The following is an 11,604-nucleotide window of genomic DNA, read 5'->3' on the forward strand; positions in this document are numbered from 1 at the left end:
AAAGACCGTGTTTGATTACATTTCCAAACACCGAGAAGAAGTTGAAACTACGACGCGCAGCGGAGTATTTTTGAAGAGCTTCGAGGTGTTTGGATATGTGGTCAAACACTGTCTTGAGTGTTTGATGTATCTTCTCAATCGAAACTAAAACTAAGGAGAAAATGGAGAAATAAAATCGTAAACATTTATGCTATTCAAAAAAGTTATGATATCTTGTCTTCTTTTGTAGGAAAAAGCTGTCCTACTACACTTTACGGTGAACTTGTTGACGACCTGTTCCCGACTGGATGTCTTGCAGCGTACTCTAGTGACAGCGAGGAAAAAATTCAATTAAACCTTCCAAAATGGATTCCCTTGAGGAATTATAGTCAAAATGATCCTATTTCTGACTTATGTCCAAAACCGTGGAGGTACCAATCAGGGACAGAGTTAAATACCCTTAGCCATGAAGCTGTTAAGAACAGTTACGATGGCGGTGGATATGTTGCAGACCTTGGCTATAACAAGGAGTCGGCGTCAAAAGTGATAAGCGATTTGCGGGATTACAATTGGGTGGATACTCTTACGGCTGCTTTATTCATAGAGTTTACATTGTTTGACCCGTCCACCTCCCTTTTCTGTAGTGTGAGACAAATCTTCGAACGATTACCAACCGGCAGGGCCGTCACTGCTGTAGATGTAAGGACGCTTACGCTTTACCCATCGACAGATACACATTTGCAATCCTTTTACGAGATGTGCGAACTATTATTTCTTCTTGCAATCGTGATATGCTTCATTGTTGAGGCAGTCAAGTTCTTTCGCCAAAAAAAGTATTTCCATCAGATGTGGAACGTGGTGGAACTGATCCTCCTCGTGGTTTCTCTTTTGGCAGTTGTCATGTCATTCCTAAAAGGCAAATACACCAGCTTGTATGTGAAGAGCGTAAAGTCCAATCCTTACGGTACCTTCAGTTCAGACAACATCGTGCGCTGGTTAGACCGGGAAACCCTGTGGTTTTCACTGGCAATTTTTATCATCACGTTAAAACTTTTGAGACTTATCAGATTCAATCATCACATTTGTCAAATGCAAGGAACATTAAAAAGATCAGCCTGGCCAGTAATGTCGTTTTCGCTGGTTTTTATCATTGCTGTTATTGCTTTTACTCACTTTGGCTTCCTTTGCTTTGGAACCAATTTAGAACTGTTTTCGTCATTTTTTAATTCTTTACGAGTAGTACTTACATTGTCTGTTGGAAAACAAATTGATTATCTCAACGTATACTTGAATAACCCGCTTGTGGGATCGCTGTACTTGTTTCTATTTTTGGTCATCATGATATTCATCCTGATCAACCTCTTCATTGCTATCTTGGTAGATGCTTATGGTGAGGTCAGAGAGGAGCAGGGAGACAGTTTTCGTGACGCAGAACTTGGAAAGTTTATGTACAACGTCGTCAGAAAAGCAACAAGAGAGTTGCCGAGCAAAATAATGACTGCATTGAAATTGGTTTTGAAAAAGGTTTCACCCAAAGCGTCAAGAGACAGCATACGCCGTGATGAAAAGTACAGCGGTGAGGCAGACAGCTTTATCGAGCAACGCGTAAACGAAAGTGAAGATGCAATTGGTATGGAGTTGCTCAAACCTGCAGACGATATTAACATTTCTCCGGCATCCCCAACCTTTCGCTTTCAGAATTTCCACGAATACGCCAAGGATGGCAGTGAGAATATTGCTTCCGATATCAAGGACATTATACTGGAAGACGACTTACTTGCTGATATCAAGACTCGGTTCATTGATATAGCGGACGAATTGGCAAAGATAGCATACTTTGTAACAACAGAACCCGACAGAGAAACAGCATTATAAGTATACAGGGTTTAGTGTTTTATACTCTTAGCATAAAACTACATGTAACATTTTGTATTTTTGCTAACTTGCTATGTCACTGGTAGGTTGACTTTGCCTGACTTCTGATTGACTGGCTATAATTATCAAAGCACTTAAGCAGCAACAGTTATTGGCGAAAAATGAAGAGCTAGAAAAGCAACTTAGCGAAGCTGTCAAAGCAAAAAAAACTTTCATTGGAGTAATTATATGAAGTCTATAAATATTATACGACCGGAATAAGGAGTAATTTAGTTAAGGAAAGAAGGAGAAGAAGAACTTCAATAGGCTTCAAAATAATTTAGACAACTTCTCCAAAGTAAATGTCGTTGCATGTAGTGGTCGCTTGGTCCGAAATTGCGAACGTTGGTCCTTGGCTGTAGAAGGTAGCAGCGACTTTCACAATTCAAAAGGATTTGTGCAAGTTTTATCATATGGGCTGAAAATTAAAGGATATCATACTTTCGCAATGGGGATCCAACACAAATCAAAAATATTCTCATTTTGATTTAACAATGCAGGCAACCTTCTGAATTAGTACATTTAATGCCGCCTATCGTTTATTTTCTGTGTTAATATCGCAAAACAGCTGAACAAAAAACAATAGGCTCTTTTCTTAATTTTACACCATTCAAGAATGGACACTTTTGCAATTATTTTCTTCAGTTAAAATCATGTTTTATATTGAGATGGCAAACGACAGTTTCCAACAGTTTTATAGCACTTCTACTGTGAAAGATCAATGTTAACATTCGTTTTAAGTTGTCGCTACAAATTGGTACCAAACAAATGGCCAATCATTGGTCAACAAGTTGTGATCATTTTCTTGACACAACAAATTACTATTGCAATGGTATTTGACAAATAAAGAAGCCTCCACTGTGTCCTGTTTTTGTTGTAAAGCACGCAGGAAGCAGTAGAGCACGAAAGAAGTATAAGGGGTAAAAACAAGACGTAGTCCAGTGTTTCTCCTACTTCTTGAGTGCTCTACCGCTTCCTAAGTACTTTACAACAGAACAGAGCACAGTCGAGGCTTCTTTGATGATAAAGAATCCATTAATTAATGGAATTAATTAATGGGTTGTATTTGAAAGGAGCTAAAATTATTTACGGCTTGCAGTCGCTTGCAGCAAGATTGGCCGAACTAGTGTCAAAGTCGGAAAGACTAGACTGCTCCCACTGGTTCTACTCCGAGTACAAGAGAGAAATTATATCAGGGCAAGCTTTCAACTGATCACTCGTCGGGTGGGCGCTGAAAAGAAATTGTCCAGGTTCACTAAGCTAAGATGACCGGAGATCGCTAGGGAGCAAACGAGCGTTACTACACTGCATGTAAGTGTTGTTTTTGCGTTTTTACAAAAATAAAGCTTCTCATCATAAACAGAGACAGCTCAATTGGCGTTTTCTGTCGTTGTTTTGCTTCTTAAGGACGTTCGCGCTAATTGTTTCTGCTCATCCTTACTGCGCACCCAAATTCACACGCCACGCCATGCATGGATGCGCGTGTTAAGTAATAAAATGAACAATGATAGGGCAAATGACCGTTGTTATAGCTTTGCCTAGATTTAACGATCTTGAACGCGCGGTGACCCGTCTTTATCTTTGGATGGATCATTTTCTCTACCGATTTTCTATCGATTAGAAGTTTGAATATTTTTGCAAAATGCACCATTGAATTCTGTTTAGCTCTTCGTTTATGTCCGGCGGTTTCAAATGCCTCTTGAAGGGTTAAGTTTTGTGAAAACGTTGGTAACATTTGGAATTATTTACGAAACAGAACCACTTCTACAAAATATGAGTAAGATCGTTTGCCTCTGTTGACCCACCTTCGATATTTTTTACTATAAATCCCTGTAGACCATGCTGAGTTCGTGCGCCAATTTTTCAAAATAACAAATGTCGGAATATAAAGTACCGATGTAAGAGAGATAGCGTCACGTGCCAGTGAAAATGGAGCTGGATTTTGCATGGAGCTGTTCCAACCTGCAGACGATGTTAATCAAAAACTCTGAACATACATTTCAAGAATACGCCAAGAATGACATTAGCGGGGACGTTGCTTCCAATATCAAGGACATTATACTGGAAGATGAGGTTCTTGCTGATATCAAGACTCAGTTCATTGATATAGCGTCTAAATTGGCAAAGATGATATACTCTGTAGAAACAGAACCCGACCAGAAAACTGTGTTGTAATTACCGCGACAAGTTTGTTAATTATTCTTAAGGATTTATGCGAGCACATTGTTTCTGCCCATTCCTTACTACGCATGTCATTCATGACGCAATGTCAAGCCAGGTCCAATTTAGAGCAAGTATGATCTACGTGTAGCAAAGACATGTATCTTCAATAATCCGCTATTTTATCTGAAGATTGTTGCTTAAGAAATTGACAGCTGATTTTAAAAGATGATTCAATCGAAAAAGCTCCATTTAAAGTTTTCTAAAACTTGGCTCGCTTGGTAATTATATAGTATGTTAAATATCACAAAACTGATATAAAAATGGGTCTCATTATGGAACGTTTGAACTGCAAGGTTTTTCTCTGCAACCCTAGTAACGGGGAAAAAGAAAAAAAGTCATTTACCTAATTACAATATTGAAGTGGTTCAACAAAACAGAATGAAAAGGAATTAAGATTATGAGGTACATTAAAGAATTCACTGGATGCGCACGTAACCAGCTTTACTATAAAGACAAGTTCATTTACATCATTCAAATAAAAATATCTCAAGGAGTGTTTTTTTAAACTTTTTTTAAATTTAAATCGCGATATTTTGTAGTCAGCCGTATATCATTTACATTTATTTTATTTCATCGTCGACCTTCGCTTCAAAGATATCTCTTAACGCTGGTTTCCATATGATCGCTAAGATCACTGCGATCGTTACAGAAAAATGTTTAGCCACCATTACGATTACTTATTTCCATATCGGTTCCCGATCGAGATCTCACAATCGCTGGTGAACGGTCCCGGAGGAAGGACTCCCATATGGATGATGTCGGGGTGGAAGTCTAGGTTTTTTGATCTCAGTTAGCGTGTTCAGGACGAAACGCCACCATTTTAAGTTGTCAGTCTCTTTTAGGGTGCACTCGAAAAAACCACAATAAAAAAACACTCCAATTTCCGTTTTTAGGCTGGATTTCCGCCGCTCTCTCGAGTCTGGTCTACGAGCCAGGGCTCCTTTCCGGACAGTGGTTAATAATCGAGCCTATTCCACTTTAAGTGGTATCTTTTAGGGTTCAAATAAAGCTTGAGCCACACCCAAATTGGCCTCCCTTAGGGTTAACTCAAATTTTCGGATGAGCGTCCCCCACTCTGGGCGCATGTCTAAACGCGCGAGAACTTACGAGAGAAAAGAAAGTTGATATGGGCGCAAAAACGCGCAAAAACACGCGAGAAAAATATATAAATAAGCGAGAATCTTCAACTTAAGCATTGTCCAAAGCGACAGACTGCTACAAGTGTATTGCACATGTGTAGATTTGAGAAAGGGCTGAATGGAACATCTTTAAAAAGTCCACTAAACACAGTTTGAGATGCCGACACCAAAACCGCGAGTGTGGCGCATCTCTAAATGCGCGAGAACTTAGGAGAAAAAAGAAAGTTGATATGGGCGAGAATCTCTCACCCAAGCACTGTCCAAATCGATAGACTTCCACAAATAAAATACACGTGTGTAAATTTGGGGGAGGGCTAAAAGTAGCATCTTTGAAAAGTTAGGTAAGCAATGGTTGGGATCCCTGCACCTAAAACGCGAGTGTGGCGCATCTCTAAACGCGCGAAAACTTACTAGCGAAAAGAAAGTTGATATAGGCGACAAACTCTTACCCAAGCACTGTCCAAATCAATAGACTTCTACAAGTTAAATATACGTGTGTAGATTTGGCGGAGGGGTAAAAGTAGCATCTTTAAAAAGTTAGGTAAGCATTGGTTGGGATCCCTGCACCTAAAACGCGCGTGTGTCGCATCTCTAAGCGTGCAACAACTTACGAGAGAAAAGAAAGCTGATATGGGCGAGAATCTCCAACCTAAGCACTTTCCAAATCGATAGACTTCCACAAGTAAAATACACATGTGTAGATTTAAGAAATTCCCAAATTTAGCATCTTCAAACAGTCCAATAAGCATAGTTTGAGATGCCGACACCGAAATCGCGAGTGTGGCGCATCTTTAAACGCGCGAAAACACGCGAGAAAAAAAATATAAATAGGCGAGAATCTTCAACTCAAGGATTTTCCAAAGCGACAGACCACTACAAGTAGATTACACGTGTGTAGATTTGAGAAAGGGCTAAGTCGAACATCTTTAAAAAGTCCACTAAACATAGTTTGAGTTGCCGACACCAAAATCGCGAGTGTGGCGCATCTCTAAACGCGCGAGAACTTACGAGAGAAAAGAAAGTTGATATGGGCGAGAATCTCTTACCCAAGCACTTTCTAAATCGATAGACTTCCACAAGTGAAATACACGTGTGTAGATTTGGGGGAGGGCTAGAAGCAGCATCTTTAAAACGTTAGGTAAACATTGGTTGGGATTGCGGCACCTAAAACGCGAGTGTGGCGTATCTCTAAACGCGCGAGAAAAGAAAGTTTCTATAGGCGAGAATCTCTCACCCAAACACTGTCCAAATCAATAGACTTCTACAAGTGAAATACGTGTGTGTGGATTTGGGGGAGGGGTAAAAGTAGCGTCTTAAAAAAGTTAGGTGAGCATTGGTTGAAATTCCCGCACCTAAAACGCGAGTGTGGCGCATCTTTAAGCGTGCGACAATTTACGAGAGAAAAGAAAGCTGATATGGGCGAGAATCTCTGACCTAAGCACTGTCCAAATCGTTAGACTTCCACAATTAAAATACAAGTGTGTAGATTTGAGAAATGCCCAAATCTAGCATCTTCAAACAGTAAGTAAGCATAGTTTGAGATGTCGACACCAAAATCGCGAGTGTGGCGCATCTCTAAACGCGCAAAAACACGCGAGAAAAAATATATAAGTAGGCGAGAATCTTCACCTCAAGCATTATTTAAAGCGACAGACTGCCACAAGTGAATTACACGTGTGTAGATTTGAGAAAGGGCTAACTCGAACATCTTTAAAAAGTCCACTAAACATAGTTTGAGATGCCGACACCAAAACCGCGAGTGTGGCGCATCTCTAAACGCGCGAGAACTTACGAGAGAAAAGAAAGTTGATATGGGCGAGAATCGCCCACCCAAGCGCTGTCTAAATCGATAGACTTCCACAAGTGAAATACACGTGTGTAGATTTGGGGGAGGGCTAAATGTAGCATCTTTAAAAAGTTAGGTAAGCATTGGCTGGGATTCCCGTACCTAACACGCGAGTGTGGCGTATATCTAAACACGCGAGAACTTACGAGAGAAAGAAAGCTGATATGGGCGAGAATCTCTCACCCACCCACTGTTTAAATCGATAGACTTCCTCAAGTGGAATACACGTGGGAAGATTTGAGAAAGGGGTAAATCAAACATCTTTAAAAAGTTACGTGAGCATTGGTTGGGATTCTCGCACCTAAAACGCGAGTGTGGCGCATCTCTAAACGCGCAAGAATTTACTACCAAAAAGAAAGTTTCTATGGGTGAGAATCTCTTACCCAAACACTGTCCAAATCAATAGACTTCCACAAGTGAAATACATTTGGGGGAGGGGTAAAAGTAACATCTTTAAAAAGTTAGGTGAGTATTGTATGGGATCCCCGCACCTAAAACGCGAGTGTGGCGCATCTCTAAGCGTGCGACAACTTACGAGAGAAAAGAAAGTTGATATGGGCGAGAATCTCCAACCTAAGCACCGTCCAAATCGATAGACTTCCACAATTAAAATACAAGTGCGTAGATTTGAGAAATGCCCAAATCTAGCATCTTCAAAAAGTCCAGTAAGCATAATTTGAGATACCTACACCAAACTCGCGAAAGTGGGGCATCTCTAAACGCGCAAAAACACGCGAGAAAAATATATAAATACGCGAGAATCTTCAACTTAAGCATTGTCCAAAGCGACAGACTGCTACAAGTGTATTGCACGTGTGCAGATTTGAGAAAGGGCTAAATGGAACATCTTTAAAAAGTCCACTAAACATAGTTTAAGATGCCGACACCAAAACCGCGAGTGGGGCACAGTTCTAAACGCGCGAGAGTTTACGAGAGAAAAGAAAGTTAATATGGGCGAGAATCTCTTACCCAAGCACTGTCCAAATCGATAGACTTCGACAAGTGAAATACACGTGTGTAGATTTGGGGAAGGGCTAAAACGAAGCATCCTTAAAAAGTTAGGTGAGCATTGGTTGGGATTCCTGCACCTAAAACGCGCGAGTGCTTACGAGAGAAAAGAAAGTTGATATGGGCGAGAATCTCTTACCCAGGCACTGTCCAAATCGATAGACTTCTACAAGTGAAATACACGTGTGTAAATTTGGGGGAGGGGTAAAAGTAGCATCTTTAAAACGTTAGGTAAGCATTCGTTGGGATCCCCGTACCTAAAACGCGGGTGTGGCGTATCTCTAAACGTGCAAGAACTTACGAGAGAAAAGAAAGTTGATATGGGCGAGAATCTCCAACCTAAGCACTGTCCAAATTGTTAGACTTGCATACGTGAAATGCGTTTGTTTAAATTTTGTGGAGGTCCAAAACTAGCATTTTAAAGAGCCCCGTAAGCATAGTTTGGGATCCTTACACCAAAAACTCGAGTGTGCCGCATCGCTAAACGCGCGAAATCACATGAGTGAAAAAACGATATAAATTGGCGAGAATCTTTAACCCAGGCATTGTCTAAAGCGACAGACTTCCACAAGTGAAATACACGTATGTAGATTTGAGAGAGGGCCAAATGTAGCATCTTTAAAAAGTCCAGTAAGCATAGTTTGAGATCACGACTCCAAAATCGCGAGTGTGGCGCATCTCTAAACGCTCGAAAACACGCGAGAGAAAAAATATAAATGGGCGAGAATCTCCATCCCAAGCATTTCTCAAAGCGACAGACTTCCACAAGTGAAGCACACTTGTGTAGATTTGGGGGAGGGCCAAATTCAGCATTTTTAAAGAGCCCCCTAAGCATACTTTGGGATCCCTACACCAAAAACGCGAGTTTGGCGCATCTCTAAACGCGTGAGAACTTACGAGAGAAACGAAATTTGATATGGGCGAGAATCTTTTACCCAAGCACTGTCCAAATCGAAAGACTCTCACAAGTAAAAAATACACAAGTGTAAATGTAAGAGAGGGCCAAATCTAGCATCTTTAAAAAAACCCAGTAAGCATAGTTTGAGATCCCGACACCAAAAGTTTGAGAGTGCCGTATAGCTAAAGGCGCGAGAAAAAACAACGGAAAAGTAAATTGACATCGTTAAAAATATCCACCCAAGCACTGATTAAATCGATAGACTTCCACAAGTGGAATACACTAGCATCTTTAAAACGCGAGGTAGGCAAAGTTTGGGATCCCCACATCTAAAAGCAAGTGTGCCGCCTCGCTTAACGTGCAAGAACACGCGGGAGAAAAGATTGACATGGCAAAGAATATCTAACCTAAGCACTGCCCAAATCGAAAGACTTCCACAAGTGAAATACACCTGTGTAGATTTGTGGGAGGGCCAAAACTAGCATTTTTAAAGAGCCCCGTAAGCATAGTTTGGGATCCCACACAAAAACGCGAGTGTACCGCATCGCTAAACGCGCGAAAACACGCGAGTGAAAAAAAGATATAAATGGGCGAGAGTATTTAAAGTGCCTATGAAGTAAAAAATAATTGCTGCTTATTTGAAAGGCTTTTCGAAGTGAAGAAGAATGGCGTTTCCCTTTTTGGAATATCTTTTTTCATTCTAGAGATACTTCCGTTTTTGGATTATGCAAATGAGGAAAGTGATGACGTCATAGGTGGTTCCACTTGAACAGCAAAACACTGAATCAAGAATATCTCTAGAAATATTGGAGCAGTGTTCTTCAAACCTGGCACCACAAGTGTGCATCACAAAAGAAATAGAATGACACCTTCTGTGTTGTTGCCATGGCAACACTTTTGGCTCCAGTCTCTTTCTGTGAAAAACCGAATATGCCAATTTGCAACCCTTCGAAAAGGGATAGAGGGTCTTGCTCGGAACACACATGATTCCCATATTGTCTAAACTCTCTCCATTAGATTGTTGGGAGTGGATGATGCTTGTTTAAGATAAAATCTGGTAATGTTAGTTTTAATTAAAACAGGACCAGTGGCATAACTGTTGTCATGGCGACGGCGCGACGGGTGTCATTTTGTTTCTTTTGTGATGTACATTTCTGGTGCTCAGTTTTACGAACACTGCTTTAATATTTCTAGAGATATTCTTGATTGAGTGTTGAACTGTTTTAGTGGAACCACCTATGACGTCATCACTTACAATACAAAAACGTGAATATCTCTAAAACGAAAAAAGATATTCCAAAAAGTAAAACGCCATTCTTCTTTACTTTGAAAAGCCTTTCAAATCAGCAGCAATTATTTTTTACTTCATAGGCACTTTAACCCAGGCATTGTCCAAAGCGACAGACTTCTACAAGTGAAATACACGTGTGCAGATTTGGGGGAAGTCCAGTAAGCATAGTTTAAGATCACGACACCAAAATCGCTGAAAAAAAGTTAAGTAAGCATTGGTTAAGATCCCCGCATCTAAAACGAGAGTGTGGCGCATCTCTAAACGCACGAGAGCTTACGAGAGAAAAGAAAGTTGATATGAGCGAGAATCTCCAACCCAAACACTGTGCAAATCGATAGTTTTCTCCAAGTGAAATACACGTGTGTAGATTTGGGGAAAGTCTAAAAGTAGCATCTTTAAAAAGTTACGTAGGCATTGGTTGGGGTCCCTGGACCTAAAACTCGAGTGTGGCGCATCTCTAAACGCGCGAGAACTTACGAGAGAAAACAAAGTTGATGTGGGCGAGAATCTCTCACCCCATGAGGGCACGTAAATGACTTCTATTTTAAGTATCTCTTCCCGGTGTTTTTGTTTTTTATTTTAAATTCCGTGAGAACAGGGCTGTATTCCTGTAAGGCTGTGGATGTAATTCGTAAAAACGCTGAGTTCTTATGAATCGTTTAGAAATTCTTCGTTCCAGTTCAAATTGATGTTGCTGGCACATGGGTGGGCACTTTATATGTAGACCGTGATGTAAGATACCTTAAACTATTTTTACTGTTCATGATGCACTGCTACGTTAGTCTGCTTTATAAATATTTAACTGCTCTGATTTCCTGGGTTGATCTTTTCTACAACGCTTCCACTTTTTAAAATGCCCGATTTCGGTGTCAATTTAGGTCGCCGCGAGCGCAAAATACAAAAAAAAATTCCAAAAAAATAACTAAAAATCTAAACGACCTGAAACTTATAGTTTAGAACTAGTTCACCTAGGCCTTTATTCTGGCAAAGTTTGGGAGAATCGGTTTTTTTCTATATTGCATGACTTTAGTTGATCCTTACAGCAACCTGCTCTTAAGCATTTTTTCAAATGGATGTCTTACTTGTCGGAGAAATTGTAAATGTAAAATGGGAAATTATAATGGTTATGATTAATTGGTAACCTCGTGTCGCCCAATTCTGTCTTTAATCATACTTGTTATTAACAAATCGGACTCCCGCTTCGCGGTCGTCCTATTTTGTTAATCATGAGTATGATCACAGCCCGAATTGGACTCCAATCAGTTCTTTTACCATTATTAATCGGGAGAGTAAATTTTAAATCGGA

General features: G+C 40.3%; 1 protein-coding gene across 3 annotated transcripts in view; it reads left to right on the top strand.

Annotated features, from left to right (window-relative positions):
* The window catches only part of LOC145483836 (polycystin family receptor for egg jelly-like), a 37,845-nt gene extending 32,583 nt beyond the window's left edge, over positions 1 to 5,262 (top strand). For 2 of the 3 annotated variants that reach the window (XM_081462381.1, XM_081462382.1), the window contains exon 24: positions 230 to 5,262. In XM_081462381.1, coding sequence (XP_081318507.1) covers positions 230 to 1,854 — 1,625 coding nt within the window. In that variant the 3' untranslated portion in view covers positions 1,855 to 5,262. The remainder of the gene's footprint in view (positions 1 to 229) is intronic. The other variant, XM_081462383.1, reaches the window with a different exon arrangement.
* The last annotated feature ends 6,342 nt before the right edge of the window (positions 5,263 to 11,604 follow it).

Source organism: Orbicella franksi, chromosome 4 (genome assembly GCF_964199315.1).
Source record: "Orbicella franksi chromosome 4, jaOrbFran1.1, whole genome shotgun sequence".
Taxonomy (NCBI): Eukaryota; Metazoa; Cnidaria; class Anthozoa; order Scleractinia; family Merulinidae; genus Orbicella; species Orbicella franksi.